The 19126-nt window shown below is 45.1% G+C and overlaps 1 protein-coding gene across 1 annotated transcript; it reads left to right on the top strand.

The window, feature by feature from the left end:
• Positions 1–4075: 4075 nt before the first annotated feature.
• LOC119553037 (delta-1-pyrroline-5-carboxylate synthase) lies at positions 4076–17443 on the top strand. The gene is made up of 12 exons (XM_037863100.1): positions 4076–4299; positions 10293–10457; positions 11022–11162; positions 11223–11330; positions 11406–11573; positions 11631–11819; positions 11880–12075; positions 12542–12783; positions 14680–14937; positions 15445–15670; positions 15739–16017; positions 17105–17443. The coding sequence occupies exons 1-12, from the start codon at positions 4204–4206 to the stop codon at positions 17365–17367; spliced, it is 2331 nt and encodes a 776-aa protein (XP_037719028.1). The 5' UTR covers positions 4076–4203; the 3' UTR covers positions 17368–17443.
• Positions 17444–19126: the final 1683 nt, after the last annotated feature.

The raw sequence follows: 19126 nt of genomic DNA, 5'->3' as shown, positions 1-19126 counted from the left end.
GAGAATGACATGCCGCTCGTATGGGTCTTCCAACAAGATAATGAACCCAAACATACCAGTAAGAAGGCAAGGAAATGCTTTGGGGTCAATTCTGAAAACGTGATGGAATGGCCTCTGCAGCCTCCTGAATTTAATTCTATAGAGAATCTGTGGTCGGACGTCAAGAAGATAGTTACTACTTTCAAACCACCAAATATTTGATAATTTTGGAAAGTAATTAAGGAGTCCTGGATCCCATAAAACCATGCTAGGACCTAGTTGATTCTATGCCAAGACGCTGGCGGCTGTTATAGCAAAGCAAAGCACATAGCAAAGAAATGAAGACTATGAACTTAGTTTAAATAGTTCAATATTGTAGACTCATGAATTTTCGTCGTTCCCATAATTTTAAACACATTTTTCAAAAGTGGTGCTATTATTATACCCGTTACTCGTAGAGTAAAAGTGTTTACTAGATTCGTCGAAAAGTATGTAACAGGTAGAAGGAAGCGTTTCCGACTCCAAAAAGTATACATATTTTTGATCAGGATCACTAGCCGAGTCGATCTAGCCACGTCCGTCTCTCCGTCTGTCTGTCCGTCCGTATGAACGCTTTAATCTCGGAAACTACAAAAGCTAGGAAGTTGGGATCAGGCATGCAGATTCTAGAGACTATAACGCAGCGCAAGTTTATTTCAGCAATGTGCCACGCCCACATAACGCCCAAAACTGTGGCGCCCACAGTTTTGATGCTTGAAAACTTTAGCTGAAATGTATTCGTCTCGTCAATACCTATCGATTGATTCCTTATCTCCTCATCTGTGTACTGCGCTGAAAAACAGACCCGTCGAAGTATTTGCCTCTCGCTCACTCCTATGGTAAGCTCGCGGCTTTCGTCGATGTGAGTACTAGGCTTAAAGCAGAAGTTGGACGGTGTCAATGTGACCGAATTGAGTGTCAATAAATCTCTAATACGAAGGTCATCAACGTAACACCTATTATTGGATCACTTCTTTTTACGAAAAAGCTTTTGTGTAATCTTACATAAGCCTTCTGCCTCAAGACAAAATAATAAATGCTTGGCTCAGATTTTGAGCGCCTCGTACTTGGTGCACGGATGTGGGGGTTCAAGTCTCGTTCATGACAAATTGTATTTATGTTTTCAATTTTTTTTACAATTGATAAGGAGATGTTTGATATTATTCTTAAAAACTTACAGCGTATTTTGCATCGGCGAATTTGAACCGAGGACCTTTTGCATCAGAGACAGACACCTTACCAATCAGAGATTTAAGGACACTCAATAGTGTCACATTGACACCTATATAGGGGCATATAGATGAGGTTTTTTTTTGTTTGCACAGTTGTGGTTTAAATGACACTATTTAGGGTCAAATAAGATTTTTCAAATGGGGAAGCATACTTTTGAGACTTTTGAGAATTAATCCCCAAAAAGTTGATCCTAGATTGAGTGAAAGTTCCACTCACACTTATTAGATTGGCACCCAGTGAACTTGACGTTTATATGGGGCGTATTTGTAAGGCTTCCAAGGCTACGGAAAAGCATGGCGATCTAGACAACAGCGGCTACAAGCACACCGAGATCTAAAAGATTTCGAGGAGATTCCCCAAGTCTTAACCACAGAGGCTTACAACTTACTACTACATATATTTGCGGGGTGTTTTTGAAATCTCTGGGCTCGAGAAATATTTCTGGTGTGTAAATGTATATAAAGTAAGATTTATTTCACTTTCAAACTAGCAACTTAAGTTTCGTACAATATATTAAGCTTATTTGAACCAATCAACACACTTGTTAATAAGTTGTAGCGTCCAGAGTTTTCAAAATACCGCTGTATATCTGCATGTCTTTATGCGATTATATAATCGAATCCCCAAGGGTCTTGGTGGCATAAAAAATATAATTAATTGCATTTAACTCAAGTGGCAGAGGCAGCCAAGTCTACTTCCCTTCTAACTGAAGACATCTCATTAGCATAATTACCAGATGCAGGCGCAGGGCGGTGGGCGGTGGGCGAAGGGTGGTGGGTGTGGGTGTGGGGGTGGGGCTACTTCATTCATCAATGTCGGGGCAACGCTTAGAGTTAAGTGCTCGTGGTGGCGATGCGCTTTTTGCTCGGAAAGTTCTCGCTCCTCTTCGTTACAAAATGCAAATCAAAGTGTGATTAGCTTGGATTTGATGAAGTTTCTGCAGCAATGCACAAGTTTCCTTCGCTAGTGTGTGTGCGCGGGGGCGTGGCAAGGTGTCGGCGTAAGTGTTTTGTAAGTGAATTTTTCACTGCCTGGGCAAAAAGAGAGCGGAGTGACAGGCGGTCAGGGTAGCGGGGTTGGGAGTCCTTGCGCCAAGGACTGGCAGGACTTACTTTGGCAATGCGCATACATTAGGGAAGGGACGGGCAGGAGCAGCAGCCAGGACGAACTTATGGCCGCAGGATGTGGATTGTCTTTGGTTTGCAAAGTGCTGAAGCACAAGATTAAAAGGAACGAAAGCACGGCATGTAAGAACACGACTAAGTAATGAATTCGGTTGGTCAAATGGAGGGGAGATATCGATTCGATGGTCCTGGAGTTCCAAAGTTATGCACAACTCTGTTGCACTTTGAATCCGCCAAATACACAGAAGCAGAATCGCTGTACTAATTAATTGGAAAACTCTTTGATACACAGCCTGAAATGCATTCAGCCAGAGAAACAATAACAAGAACCAGATATTCACATATCAATTTTAAACAATTTCAGAGTTGAATAGGTTTTTGCCTTTGTGCTTTCAACCAGTGGCAAAGAAGGCTCCATAAAAAGACAATAGCAATGATGGTTTTCCATTGCTTTGCCAGAAGAAAGCCAACGACTAGTATATCATCCCGGAGCATTCCGCTCGACTTGACAGCTATTTCTGCCAGTGGCCTACTTGGCGTATGCGTAATGTTCTTGGCTTCTTACTCGCCCCGAGGCATATAAATTTTGCAGTTCTTGCAACCTGGGGTCAGTACTGGAACAAAACCAAGCGATAAACAATGGCTGGATTCGATTGAAAAACTTGTGCCAGTTTTTGTGGGGTCGAAGGAAAAAGGGGACATAATTTTGCACTTATCTGACCCCAGGCAGCCCCATCCAGGCCAAGCCAGACCGACCAGACCACTAACCCCGCCTCTTCAGAGGCCTGTTGCCATTTGGCATTGTGTTTTATGGCTTTTCTATGCATTGCAATGGCAATCGAGGACAATACACAGCACACGACGGGACGCAACTATGCTGGGGCTGCAACAAAGCTGCAACAAAACTTTTTAATGTCATTTAATTATGAAAATAATTCTGTGTCCGGGTGTCAGTCCTGCTTTTTGTCATAGCTCCGTAATGCTGTTCACCGGAATCCATTGCGGATATGCTGAGCTCTAGAGGCGCTTTGAGGATGGTTCCACCCCGGGGAAAGCTTACTTTTCACAGGTCATCTGAAAGTCGTTTCCCCGACAACTGATGCAGCTGCTTTGTGAAAATAATTAAATGAAAGGCTGCAGGATAGTTGAACACAATATGCACTGATTATGCGCCCATCGGAATGCTCTGTCTGTCAATTTCCGGACACGAGGGCAGGGGCTGCCCATTGAAATAAACAAGCTGACATTTTCAGCAGTTAATTAATATTTGCAACTGCCTGTTATTTATGGGTATTTTTTCAGTGCTTCAACTTCGCTCGAGTGGCAATGATATTTGACGGGTAATTCAACGTGGAAAATACAAAATTGTGGAGGACCATCGATGATTGATTGTATCGAGGGCCTTCCAGATAACTTGCACCTTGCACATCATCACCACCCAAACGTACTGCCCTAATGGCCTAGCAAACACCAAGCCGCTAGATAAGCGCTCTTCCCGTCGCTGCCCCACTTGATAAGGCCCCTCGTATTCTCTCCGGCCCAATGTTTGTCACAATCCGAGAATCCCAGAGCGAACGAGCTGCTTTGATTGATAACACTTTCAGAGAGTCCGCCGTACACCAAATTTTAATCGCAATCGCAATGAACACTTACAATTACACATGTTTGCCCCACATTATCTCGACCAGCGACCAAAGCGGTCAGTCCGTTGGTTCGCCTCAGTAGAACTTGTCGGGCTTTACGGTGCGGTTCCGTGCGCGTTCCGTGATTTAAAACAGATCTGTGTACCCCATACCTCAAATCTCGATCCTGAGAACCAACTGCCAAAATGCTGCGCAACAGCTTTAACCTGGCCCAGAGCCTGCAACACGGCTTATCCAGAAACGCCTGGCGAGCGGTTAGCTCCCACGGACCTCGACAGCCTGTGAGTGAGGTTTATATAACCAGACTGCAATGACAGTGCTTTTGCGACTCGTCTAATGCCGATGGAAAAGTTCTTGGATGCAAAGTCCGTCTCGGTTTTGTGCTAGTGCTAATGGACCTTTGGTTGCTGATCAAACGTTATCAGTTCTTTGTGTTCAGGTCAGGAGATTCAATTGAGCAGGGATGAAACCGGTTGGAAACTGGTTCAGAGTGGGAACCTTTGCAGATAGCCCTGCCCTACCTAGTCACAACAAATAACAAAGGAATGGTAGATATAAAAAGTAAATATCGATGAAGAATATATTGGCTAACAGACTGGACTTATTTACCCGTTACCCGTTACTCTTTTAACGAATTACTAGATATGGGTAGGTGTACGCCAAGGATCTTGTTAAAAAATATATATACTTTATAGGGTTGGAAATCCATTCCTATCCACATCATTCACATTCTCTTCGATGAATACAATATTACCTTTACTTAACGGGTAATTGGTACCAAAAATAATGGCAACGGAATTCAGCTTAACAATTTTTTATAAATTTATATTTCGATATGCAATACATATGCTGTTTTGACTATTTAAAATAGGTCCAGTCTGTTAGTAAGTGTCATATGGCCAGAAGCTAAGTGCACGGGATATATATGTAACTTTTTCTTGGACAGCTTAGAGTTTTTGAAGACCATGTATGAAAAATGGATACCATGTGCAATTTTAGAACTAGGTATACGAAATAAAGACAAATGTATGCAATGGTTAAACATTTGGTTTTAACCATTGATAAAACAACCCAAAAAAGAGCCCGTCTTAAATCATATTTTAAGGTCCACCCTGCTTAACATACGTTCGAATTCATAAAGGAATATTTTTAATACGCTATTAAGAAATTGGCAGTCTATTGACCGATAAGCGTCGATTAATGCTGATTTCAACGAAGGGGAAAATTATGGCACCCCGAGTCATGACGAATGAGCGTGAAGGCATTGTCTCGCGGCTTCTGGATCCCCTGGGTACTGATTCGGTGGCTATGGGAACGATGAGCAATCATGGGTGGTACTCACAAGGGGCCCTTACAGTGTAGTGCTTTGTTTTGATTACGTAAGCTTTTCAACAGCTCCTGCTGATTGGGGAAAACCTCCACTCCTGGCACTTTTGTCTAATCAAAGCCCAATCGAAGCAACAAAGCACTATCGTAAGATTTTACTTTATGTTCCTTATGGTCGACCGACAACAGCTTGAAAGGGTTTCGGTGCAACCCTAAACCAGGCCGTAAACTGGGGCAAATGGGCCATCAAAAGCGGGGTCCGGCTAATTGAATGAGCATCGATCCAGGACTCTCGGCTCTCGGAGCTGTAAATCATTTACAGTTTCGGTTTGATTTGCACTAACATGAAAACCAGGCATGATGGTAGTGGGAAATGGGGTCGACAAGCTGATAAAATGTTGTCACAGCATGACAGCTGCTGGACCGTGCCAGACTGCTGGGTCAGGCAAATGCAAAAACGTGTTCAAATAAATTCTAAAAGTGTAAATATTGTATTTACCCACAACGGGAGGGGTGGTGTGTGTGGAAAGAGGTCGGCTCCACAATAAACTTAAAACCCCTTTAAATATGCAACAACGTTGGTGCGACTTGCCCGCAGGCAAGGATGGTGTCCTGCCCTCCGGTTCGTTCCCCTTCCTCCTCGTCACATTTGCATATGTCCGACATCGGGCCCAGCCTTTGACACTCAAAACGATTTGCCTAGGTCAGGGTCGTTGAGCACCCTTTGCCCCGACCCCCTTTTCCCACGCGGCGCTGCCGCCCCATTGACTCACTTCATTTTGACACGTGTTGGCAGTTATGGCGCCTTCGGTCTCGGTCTCGACTCTCTTTTCGAGCAGTGCGTGTGTGGGGCACATCATAAAAAGTATAGCAAAAGGGCGGGCACGGTTCACCCGACTATGAGATACCCGGCACTGGAGTCGTGACATAAATGTTAAAAGCAAAAAAGATCATTGCAGTCGAGAGACCGAGCTATTCGATAAAAATCGTAGAGATTTTTGCTCGGATTTTTATTACAACCATTTCTTTTATATTCCAAATTTTTTAATATTGCATAGCCCACTTATAATTGGATAACACGATTTCGTATCGAAAAATATATCATTGAGTTTGTTCAAGGTTATTTCCTCCATTTTTACAAATATATACCTTTTACCCAAAATGTGCAGGGTATCAAAATCACTTAGGAACGCTTTTTCAAAATCCAATTACGGATAACGTTCACATTAAGCTAACATTTTACCAATGCATTTGTCAATGTAGTGATTCCAAAAAATCTAGCTTTATATTAAGGCAATTCCCGCTGACAAGGATACATTTGTAAGCTGAACAGGTTTTATTGCTTACTTCAAGGGCTATGATTGACCATGTGTGGCAATAGAAAAACATATTCTCTCGTTCGTTTTTAACGATTAAAATAGGAGCAGTAAAAGTCTGTCCAGTCAGGCTTGTCCATTTCTATTTGAAAAAATTATTTTCAGTCTAAGTTGGCGCCTTATGGGCATAAAAATGTAATTAAAGTTTTCAATGCCAAGTCATAAAGAGTTGACTTTATTGACAAACCTAATTACTAAATATTTTTTAGGACTGAAATTTCTAAATCCTCTGCAATTGAAATCTGCTCGACTCCTATACACCCCTGAAATTTACGAGTACCAGGTATAAATAGAACAAAAAATGACGGAGCAGAGCCAAAGAAGGCGAAACATGAAGCACTGGGAACAAGCGTAAAACACATCACAAAAGGCAGCCAACGACAGGGGCAACATGGTGTCAGGGGGCCCACTAACATCATCGCCGAACATCTGTCGAGGGCTGCGAGAGTTCTACTAGGTTGGGCCGGACTGCAGATAAGAGTGAGACCTGAATGGAGCCACAACTCATGTATGTTGGCAGAGGCAGCATTAATTGCTCAGTAATTACACGGAGTGTCATCGCTTTTGACAGGCCTCAGACACTGGATAGACGGGAGATGGGGCAGCGATTCCGGCTACTATCTGGCTTCGATTAGAAAACAATCGAAATGGGAGCTACGGCCCGAGGCGACTCCTGACCTTCGACTAATTGCATTCGGTATCACGCTTACGCCATGCGAGCCGGCCAAACAAAAGTTGGTTTTCAGCCAGACACAGTCATAAAGCATATCTGGCCGCTTTGCTTTTGGATTTCTTCGCGATAGTGATAAAAAGTCTCCTTGCGATAAGGAGGGTACGAACAATTAAACGTAGTAAACAAACAGAACTTTTTTGATTGCCGACGTACGCTTTTATTGAGCTGCACTTGACACTTGCCATCACAATTGTCAGACGAATGTAACGAAATCAAAATATTTACGCCTCAATTTGAGTTGATTTTTCTGAAATAATTGACACGACAAATGCGCCGAGTTATACGAACAAAAAAGCCCCTGATTTGATGTTATTGCGCCTGAAAGGCAATCAAAGCTGCCGCCCAACAAGGTGGTGGAGCATGGGGCGAAAAAGAAATGGAAAAGCTAATAAAAACACTTTTGATTGATGGATGCGCGGACTGGGAAGATCAGCTGCAGCTGTTGGGGTAGGAAAAACAAACTCGCTGTTTACTCGGTTGTTTTCTCAACAGTTATGTATCTTCCGACATGCTAATCTTATCCTATTTATCCACCTTTTCAAAGGGAACCATGCCTTTTTTAGCAAGTTTGTAACGGGGTTAGCCTATTCAGTTGTCAAAGCTGCCAATATTAAATAGGGAGGTGTATACCCATTTATTACAGGGTACAATAACCTAAAGAAAGGGTATATATGATTTAGAGAGACCTGGACTATAAGCAATAGCATTGTTTTTCAATTATCATCAAAAAAGTAATGCTACTAAAAGCTATTTCATTAGGTTGTCAAAAAGAAATAATACAGAAAATACATTTCATTTGATACATTTCAAAAAGTAATGCCTGAAAATATACTCACTAGATGTCCCAAAAGTAATGCTGTGCAAAATATGTTTCAACAAAATTCCAAAAAAAAAAAATAATATAATTAGATTTCATTGGCATTAAAAAATAAAATACCAATGAAAATATAATTTATTAGAATCCAAAAAAGTAACGCTAACGAACAATCCCAACAATAAAAAAATTTGTTTTAAATAAGATTGGCGCATAAATGAACCGCGAATTCTTTACAGTGGAGAAACTACTACATTTCGAAATCATTGAAAGCTAAATGTTTATTTTTTGTATATATGTATATATGTAAATGTTACCGTAAAAAAAACTTTATTTCGGTGGCAACATATTTTAAATTTGAGGTGACGCAAAACAATTCATTTCAAAGTTTTTTAAAATATCCAATTAGATATTTATACCCGTTACTCGTAGAGTAAAAGGGTATACTAGATTCGTCGGAAAGTATGTAACAGGCAGAAGGAAGCGTTTCCGACCCCATAAAGTATATATATTCTTGATCAGGATCACTAGCCGAGTCGATCTAGCCATGTCCGTCTGTCCGTCTGTCCGTCTGTCCGTCTGTCCGTCTGTCCGTCTGTCCGTCTGTCTGTCCGGATGAACGCTGAGATCTTGGAAACTATGAGAGCTAGGCTATTGAGATTTGGCGTGCAGATTCCTGAGCTTCTTACGCAGCGCAAGTTTGTTTCAGTAGAGTGCCACGCCCACTTTTACGCCCACAAACCGCCCAAAACTGTTGCTCCTACAGTTTTGATGCTAGAATAAAAATTTTAACTGAAATGTATTGTTCTCATCAATACCTATCGATTGACTTAAAAAAAAGTTTGCCACGCCCACTTTATCGCCCACAAACCGCCCCCAAACTTCAAAAAATCGTAAATATGAACGTGGATATCTCGGAAACTATCAAAGATATAGAATCAGGATTTCAGATTTAGATTCCGAACCTTTGTACGCAGCGCAATTTTGATACGCGAGTATGCCACGCCCACTCTAACGCCCACAAACCGCCCAAGCCTGTGGCGCCCACAATTTTCATGCTAGATATAAAATTTTAACTGAACTGTATCGGTCTCGTCAATACCTATCGATTGACCAAAAAAAAATTTTCCACGCCCACCCTAACGCCCATAACGCTTAAATATGTCTACCGCCGGTAGGTGGCGCATTTCAGTCTTGCTTTGCTGCTTGCTTATTTCCATTTCCCTTTGGTCCCTTTAGCTGAGTAACGGGTATCTGATAGTCGAGGCACTCGACTATAGCGTTCTTTCTTGTTTTTATCTTTAAACATTTTATTGCCATTAAAATAACAAGCTTTTTAAAATGACCACCCACAGTCGGGGCTTTCAACAATAACGTTCATTCATGTTTATGATGTCCCTAATGGCAACCCTTCAAAAACGGACCCAACGTTGTCCACGGCTTTTACACATTTTTAATTTTTTCCGCAAATCAAGGACAACCTTTTTTAGGTTTCCGCTTCCACGAATCAATCTGATGTTTTATTTTTAGCCGTTGATTCCAGGAATTCATAGAAAGCCTGTTAAATACACTTGGATTCCAGAATTAAAGCCATTTTAATTAGAGCGCATTGCGCATAAGATATGATTATTTTATAATGGGTCGATGCCGGAATTGTGAAATTCAATTAGCCGTAACTTAAAACTGATTATGCATTGCGTGTCGGACTAACTGAGTTTTTGACCACGCGCCGCTGGCTAAAAAACCAATTAACACACATAATGATTATTAGAAATGCGAGCAAAGTACCAGGGAAGGGGTTCTGGTGTTGCAGTTTTGCTGATTACGAACTGATTAGGTGCATTCGACGGGGACTGTTTAATTAATTGGATTGCCATTTATGCCTCTGCTTGTTGTTTCTATGGCTTACGTTGGTGCTGTCGCAATTTATGACCTCCCCTCAGTTCTGTTTTGCGATTGGGGGCGATAAGACAGTGGGCTTGGCCTAGAAGAAGTTGCCCATTGATTTACGATCTTTGCTTTCAGCTGGTGTCGCCGGAGCGCCGTTTGGAGAAGGCGCATCCCACCTTCACGGAGCGCAGCCAACTGAAGTACGCCCGCAGGCTGGTGGTCAAGCTGGGCAGTGCAGTCATTACCCGCGAGGACAACCACGGTCTAGCCCTCGGCCGACTGGCCTCTATAGTGGAACAGGTTAGATATGTTACTGCATCTCGCTCTTTAAATTCCCTAAATATGGATTATAAATAAAAGGACCGCAAAGCTAAAAAATTAAATTTTAAGCCATTTTGTACCACTATTAACCTTCATTGCAAATACTTTTATGACTTTACTTAACGGAGTTATACTGTAAGTCAAAAAATGACGTAGTCTTTCATTGTATGCCATTAAATGTAAATTTTACTGTGTCCAAAAAGTACAACAATATATTTTGACCTCGGAAGTAAGAGGAATTCATCCTGAAAAGTAACTTTCTTTTTTTCCAAGCTTTTTTTGTATTATTATTACAAAATCATAATCTTCAGCAGAATAAATTCGTAATATCCAAAGTAGCTGAAATCTGAAATGGATTAGGTATGCTGTGAAAAATAAAACTTTTAAAGGTTTTTCGGTCTGAAACTATATTGTAGCATACCTTAAAAATCTCATTGGGACTTCAGTCTTCAGTCTTAAATACATTTAATAAATTACTATTGCACTTAAAGGCCTTTAAAAATGGGTGAATCGTACTCATTATATTACCATTTTAACTGACAGGTTGCCGAGTGCCATTTAGAGGGTCGTGAGGTAATGATGGTCACCAGTGGAGCGGTGGCCTTTGGAAAGCAGAAGCTCGCCCAGGAGCTTCTGATGTCCCTGTCGATGCGCGAGACCCTCAACCCGAAGGACAGCAAAGAGGTAGCTGCTGAAGTAAGCCAGTTCCTAGCCCTAACCCAATGTTTTCCTCTTCGAAATTAGTTCGACGGCGCCACGCTGGAGCCACGAGCGGCGGCTGCGGTGGGTCAGTCGGGTCTGATGTCCCTCTACGACGCGATGTTTGCCCAGTACGGCGTCAAGATAGCGCAGGTGAGCCCCGGAGCACATCCCCCACTAATTAGAACACACAGATTTGAGTGAGCCGTGATGGCTGTTTGGGTTTAGGTGCTGGTGACCAAGCCCGACTTCTACAACGAGGAGACACGCAACAATCTCTTCTGCACGCTCTCCGAATTAATTAGCCTTAATATTGTGCCAATCATAAATACCAACGACGCCGTATCCCCGCCGATGTTCATACGTGACGACGAGCCGGCCGGCGGATCAAGGAGGGTGAGTTGGGTGCACGGACAACGGTGGGCCGATACGTGACCAGGTCCTTTGTTGCAGGGCATTCCCATTAAGGACAACGACAGTTTGTCCGCCATGCTGGCCGCCGAGGTGCAGGCGGACCTGCTAATCCTCATGTCGGACGTCGATGGCATCTACAACAAGCCGCCCTGGGAGGACGGGGCCAAGCTGATGCACACCTACTCCAGCGACGACAGCAGCAGCATCGAGTTCGGCAAAAAGTCAAAGGTAATCCTCCCTGCCCCGCAGTCTTAACACACTTATCTGAACCCCAACCCCTTCCCACAGGTGGGCACTGGCGGCATGGACTCCAAGGTGAAGGCGGCCACCTGGGCCCTGGACCGGGGCGTCAGCGTGGTCATCTGCAACGGAATGCAGGAGAAGGCCATCAAGACCATAATTGGCGGCCGGAAGGTGGGCACCTTCTTCACGGAGGCCACCGAGAGCACCAACGCCGTGCCCGTCGAGGTGATGGCCGAGAACGGTGAGTGGACCGCAGGGCAAATGGCTTATGGCCGGGGAAAGGATAATGACGGAGAATGATGTGGCCAGACAATGGAAAGAGGTTTAGGAGGGCTCTTCTCGCATAATTAGCGGTTTTGTGAGCGGGCTTCCAGCCACATCGATGGCCAATCATCCGGTGCGAAGCCCTCAGCCGGAACCAGCCCACTCAGATGGTGAGAAAGTTGCAAGATGCTAACGGCGAATGACAAGTGCTGTGCGAGGCTAATGGCCATTATGGCTTACACCAGCTAAGCCAGCCTGGGGGAAGGAGAAGGCAGGAAAGTGGGTCAGCCAGGACTGTCTGCCGGCCCCTGGAGCACTCTAGAGCCGTTGTTGCGAATTTAACTCAGTTTTTATTAAGGCTAGCTGCAGCAGCTGGCCGAAAGTGCCTGTTAATTAGGCAGATGCAACTTGTTAAACCCTGTGAAACCCCTTTCTCGTTCCAGCGCGAACCGGGAGTCGCCAGATGCAGGCCCTCACGCCCGCCCAGAGGGCCAGTGCCGTGGACACCCTGGCCGACCTGCTGGTGAGCCGCGAGAAGTTCATCCTGGACGCCAACGCCAAGGACCTGGCCGAGGCCCAGAAGAACGGGCTGGCCAAGCCTCTGCTGTCGCGCCTCTCGCTCAACGCGGCCAAGCTGAAGAACCTCTCCGTCGGCCTCAAGCAAATCGCCGAGGACAGTCACAAGGTAGGGAACTTAATTACTGGCCACTTTTCAGGGCGCTGGACCGGCTGGTGACCCCTGAAAGGTTCCGGCAAATTGCATTTGTTGCAGTGTCGAAAAGTCAGCCCCAAATTGAGTTAGCCCCGGGCCCGGCGCTGGGATTTGTCTGCCCGGCAAGCCGGCAAGCTGGAAGCTGGCAAAATGGCCATTTCATGAGCTCCAACAAAGGCGGACTTCGACTTGGAGAGCCATATGCAGTTTGCAAAGCCTTAACAGCATTATGAAATCTCCGAGCAATTTTACACTGGAACAAAAATTGACACCCCAGTCGGAGGCCAGGCACTCGATGCTCGACCGGCTGGTGACCTGGCCAATCCGCCCAGGGAGTGGCCATCGGAGCAGCCCGATATGCCGGAAGTTCGCTGGGAACGGGATGGGATGGCAGCTAAGCAAGCGGAAGATAAAAGACAGTTTCTTGTGTGCGCTCTCGTTTGGTGTCTTGCCAGTGACATTAGCCCGCATCCTGGTCCCGGTCCTGCCCTTGTCCCCTTTTAGCGCCAGACAGAGTTGATCGAATATCGCCGGGAACCGGGTTGGGGTTGGGGGTTGGGTTCGGCACTGGGCCCCCTCCCCAGCGAACCGTTTTATTGGATGTGATTGTGCGGAAACGCAGAAAGTTTTCCATCGTGTTTTTTTTTCTGGATAAAAAGTTTTTCCATTGGGGCGGGGGCTGGGACATGAGTTTATTGTAAAAATGGCAAGCGAAATTGTGACACAAAATGGCGGCAGCGTGAAAAATCATAAAAAGGCGAGCGCACACACGTATAAAGAAGCTGCCTGGGAATACAGAAAAACCATAACGCACTCAATAAATGTCGCTCCGATGGCGAAAAGTGTTTCTGTTTTTCTGCCCCACTTTTCCTTTATTTTCCTGCGACAAACAAATGCCACGGACATTGTTTGGCCTCCGGGCCTCAGAAGCGTTCCAAAGTTTAATAGGTGAGCGGGCGGGGGGCTGCTGTCCTGGTGGTGCTTCAGTTTTCAATTACCCGGACTACTTACGCTTCATATAAAAAGTTATATTGCGAAATAAATACTGAGTAACGTAGTAGCCAACTGTATTAGGCCGAAGTATTTTGGAAAGATGAGTGAGATATATATTTTCTTCGCGCGCTTTTCAATTTCCTGACTTGGCTCCACATTCCCTGCATATCTTACGAGCCCTAATAACCTAGTTCAACCCTCCTTTGCAAGGCGCCACTACATCAGCTCCGACTTATCCAATTGTCCTTTGCAAATATAATTTAAAGTTTGACGTCCTGCAATGCCAGAGTCAATAATAATGACCATATAACCAAATTTACCCAGTGCCCGAGTCGAGTTTAATGGTTAAGCAAGAAGTGGCGAGGACTCCTCCTGGGTCGAGGCCCCATCTCCCCCTCCTCCGTCTCCATTCTATGCAAACAAGGCCAGCCAACTGCTGTCAGCAGACGTCCAGCCCAGACCAACCCGCAATCTCTTTATGTTATCTGCAGCCAATTTTCTAGAGATTTCGCACAACAGCAGGAGGACGCAGAACGGAGGACTCGCCGGAGGTGGAGGCGGGTCAGCCCAAGTGCGGGGGCGTTGGACAGCAGGCCATTAAAAATAAATAAAGATTACGACGCGCTGAGCGACTTGATTTATGTAACGCCTCAAAATGGACGCCAGGGAATCGAAATGCGGAGTGGTAGTGGGGAGGCAAACGGCTCTCCCTGCGAATGAAACTGTCGCATAAATATCGAGTTATTTTTATGGCCCGGTCCCACATGGCGTATGCGTTATGCGATTTACGCTGACTTGTGAATTGGCTTTCGCTCGCCCTCCTCCGCAACCCCAAACGATTACTTCGTGTCTCATCAGGATTTGCTTTCCTTGCAGAACGTGGGTCGTGTCCTGAGACGCACCCGCCTCGCCGATCAGCTGGAGCTCAAGCAGGTCACCGTGCCCATCGGCGTCCTGCTGGTCATCTTCGAATCCCGTCCAGACTCGCTGCCCCAGGTGGCCGCCTTGGCGATGGCCTCGGCCAACGGGCTGCTCCTCAAGGGAGGCAAGGAGGCGGCGCACAGCAACAAAGCGCTGATGGAGCTGGTCAAGGAGGCGCTGGCCACCGTGGGAGCAGAGCACGCCGTGTCCCTGGTGAGTTCTTCTTGGATTGGGACAGGGAAAGGGTTGGGCAGATAAACCTGCAATTTATTTAAGACTTTATCCAGGACTGTATATACTATACTCATAGTTTAAGCACACTAATTTATTTATTTTTTTTACAATTTTATATTGAATACTTATTTTTATTTTTAATAAATTGTGGATTATGTTACTTAGCGGCAATGCCGCTTACAATAAATCTGGGGTCTTATTTTCAAAAGGCAGTAGTAAAGAAGACTTAGGTATCTAGCCATTTAAAGTTCCCTGTTCAAATTGTATGCTCTTTATTCGCTGAATTGAAAGGCTTTCGACATAAGCTTCTTGATGATCTATTTTCGGTCTGGGCCAATTCTTGCGTTTAATATTTTAAATATTTTATATTAAAACAAGAAATACCTAATGTTTTCAGATGTCTTAGCCAAAGTTGAATTCTGACAATATAGGTTGAAAGTCAGTTGATTATCCGAACTTGTGTAACCCTTTCGATCCCCATTCAAGGTTTCCACGCGCGAGGAGATCAGCGACCTGCTGTCCATGGAGAACCACATCGACCTGATCATCCCGCGCGGCTCCTCCGAACTGGTGCGCAGCATCCAGCAGCAGTCGCTGCACATCCCCGTCCTGGGCCACGCCGAGGGCGTCTGCCACGTCTACATCGACCGGGATGCGGATCTGCAGAAGGCCCTGCACATTGCGCGCGATGCGAAGTGCGACTATCCGGCGGGTAGGCCACTCCCCACTCAATTAACCCACAAAGCCAGCCTCACGACCTCGACCATCCTTCGATTTCAGCCTGCAACGCCATGGAGACCCTGCTCATCCACGAGGACCTGATGAGTGGCGAAATCTTCGGGGATGTCTGCAACATGCTGAAACGTGAGGGCGTCAAAATCTACGCCGGTCCCCGGCTGAACCAGCAGCTGACCTTTGGCCCGCCGGCGGCCAAGAGCCTAAAGCACGAGTACGGAGCCCTCGAGTGCTGCATCGAGGTTGTGCCCAGCCTGGACGAGGCCATTAATCACATCCATACGTACGGCAGCAGCCACACCGATGTCATTGTTACGGAAAATGGTAACGAAACGTTGGGAAATTGAAAATTAATTTCGATTGCCGGCAATCGAGGCTGAAAAATGGTCTCCCCCTCTGCGACCCCACTTTGCCCCCTCGCGCTTAGTTCCATTCCAATTTGATTTGGTTTTTGTGAGGTAATGAGAATGGCAAACTGCTGTCGGGGTAGCCCTCATAATGGTTATTGCTGCAGATGGTTTGGTTTTGCGGCTGCGGGGAAGTAGATACAAGGTCTGAATTTGAATGCGCTTTGGAAGATATGAGGGTTGTGTTTCTAACAATTACATCTGGAAAATAGTAGTATTTATCCAAATGGTATAATTGCACGAGGTGTGTGGCAATTGCAGCACCTACAAAATTAAGCAGGGAATAGCGTGATGGCTTGCAGTTCAACCGTTAATGAAAGTTCTTTGCAAGAAGTACTGGTAATTAAAACTAATGGTGGTTAATGTATCCGGTTATAAAAACCTTTTTTGAACACTTCCTAACCCCTTATCTTTTATGGTGAAATAAGCAGCAGGAAAGGAATAAATTCTTATTAAATAAATGGGAAATTCATTCCATGAAAAAAATTAGATTGGAGTAAAAGTCTAGCTACTGAGGAATTAACCATTAGTGCTTGCATTTATTAAAGAAGTAGTTCTCTTGCAATGCACGGCATTTCAAAATTAGTTTTTAAGTATGTTTTGAAGAATTCCACTGCTATTATTTTAAATGCCAGTGCATTTTAGTACCAACGATATGTTTCGTGCAGGAGATGGCATGACTGCCTCGTGCCTCCACAAGTAATTCAATTTAGCCCTCAATGCCATTCCACTATGCACTTCTTCAGCAATTCAGCCATTCTGACTTGAAACCGAAACCAAACCCGAATCCTAATTCAAGTCCTGCAAGTTTGGCGTGCAAACTTTTGCATGCATGCATTCGCCAGCACTGCCCTATCCTCATCCCCTCGGCCTGCCACAACAAATTTAAATCATTTGGGAAATTAATTTTATTCAACACTTTCTCCGTCCGTGCGGGCTCCGCAGCTTGTGCAGTTTCTAAATTTTCCACACTTTCCTACACTTTCCCCAATTTCCATTTGCAGATGCGGCGGCCAAGCAGTTCCTGGGCAGCGTGGACAGCGCCTGTGTGTTCCACAACGCCAGCTCGCGGTTCGCGGATGGCTTCCGTTTCGGCCTTGGCGCCGAGGTGGGCATATCCACCGCCCGCATCCACGCCCGCGGCCCGGTGGGCGTGGAGGGGCTGCTGACCACCAAGTGGATCCTCAACGGACAAGACCACGCCGCCGCCGACTTCGCCGAGGGAGGCACTCGCACGTGGCTGCACGAGACCCTGCCGCTGGACTAAATAATCTAAACCTAACTTGTACTTAGCTGTAGGATCCCGAACCGCGTTCTGAAGTAGACTCTTTTTTCGACCCACCGTCTTGTGAGCAGTGCACTTTGAGCGAAGGGTAATTACGTGGGAGAGGTGCAGGCAGCGATGACAGCTGCCGTCGTGGCCACATGGGAGAAATTAATTTGAGTGAAAAATATTTGCCGAGACAACTTGTGTAATTAATAAAGTAAGGGGAGTGCGGCGTAGTTAAACTGTCAGCCCTTGTCTTGGGCTCGCAAAGTTTGCAGCGAGAGTTCCGCCCCTGAAAAAGGAGGAGAGGGGACGCAAAATTAACTGGAGAGCGCTTAAAGTTTCAATCTTCAGCGGGTATTATGTACGCATATTCCTATTGCAAATCATAAATTAGCCATGGAACGTGAAAGGCAGCGAGGATAGCAGGCTCCCCGACTGCCCTGCGGCATCTACGGCTTGGTATGCAACCGCGTGGCAAGTATTTTAATTTTTATGTGCACCGGGGCAAGTTTCTCAGACCAGCTCAGCTCCTTTTCGCTCCCTTTCACTTTGGCGAAAGTTTCCGCATTGCGTGCTGGCTGGAGGAGCCGTGAAAGGAGCCGCAGGTGGAGGGCGTGGCACTTGGTTCTGCCACCAAAGGTGGTTCGTTTGTCCTGTCAACGCGCCAACTTTTCGGCGATTTTTCTTTGGAAACTTCATGCTAAATTGATGCAGGGGTCAGAGACGGCCAGGGAAGATTCTGCAGTATTGGAAAATAAATATTTTAATCTACTTGAAACGTTACCTTAAGGTGTTCGGGTTTCCTTTAATTTCAATGAACAATTTATTCATTTAAAGTAAACTAGAGAAGTCTCTTGTTCGTTGAAAAGGATTTACCGGACTGTTTTTGTTAGTTTCTTATCTCTAGCCCACAAAAACTTTTGTAGAAAGATAATCTTGAAATTTATAAAGACGTAACCTTTGAATTTTTTTCCAAAAGCCAGAAAAATGTTGGAATCGTATTGCTTTCAACATAAAGAAAAATTTGAATTTGGGTATTTTCTTTAATCAAACTAACCAACTAACTTGAGTAAAATGATTTGTATTTCACTTTTTACTGAGAACATACCGCTCTTGGTATCATAATATTTTATTGACACATTGATTTACTGAATCGATCTGATAAAAACGCATCCAGTCCACATTGGCTTATGAACTGAAGAACATATCCCACTTCGGAAAGTTCGAACCACCCCTTTTTGTAGTTATCTGTTCTGCAGGAGGAACTGCAAGGTTTTCGGTGGCGAGCATAATTTTTACCTCTTTCAACTGCTCGACGCGCGTGCGGACAATGATACGTGGTTGTTGTCCGTACCTGATCCGCAGGGCAGTCACGTAGTGCTCCGCAGTTGGGAGCACTTGCCAAAGTTAACGAAGCAGAAGTTGGAGCTCAGAAGTTTGCCCATTACGGAATGCCGCGGAATGCACTGGTGCAGTGGCTCCTCAGGGGGGCACACTTAATTAGAATGGCGGGCATTAATCTTGTGGCTAATGCCACGTTGAGATCGAGCGATATCGGTGGACAGGCGCAAAATTGCCGTCGCCGAATGCTCTAGTACCGCTGGCGGCCCCACCACCGCCCTTTGGGACTGCGTATATGTACGAGTACGAGCAGAAAATTATTTAATTCTATTTTTTCAATTTGATTTCAATGAAATCCACACGACGTCGTCAACATTTATAACATGTGTAAATGCTTTGGCTGCATTTTTGAGTG

This window comes from Drosophila subpulchrella, chromosome 3L (genome assembly GCF_014743375.2).
Source record: "Drosophila subpulchrella strain 33 F10 #4 breed RU33 chromosome 3L, RU_Dsub_v1.1 Primary Assembly, whole genome shotgun sequence".
NCBI classification, from domain to species: domain Eukaryota; kingdom Metazoa; phylum Arthropoda; class Insecta; order Diptera; family Drosophilidae; genus Drosophila; species Drosophila subpulchrella.
The sequence above is the reverse complement of the archived record's forward strand: the minus strand, read 5'-3'. Positions and strand labels throughout refer to the sequence as shown.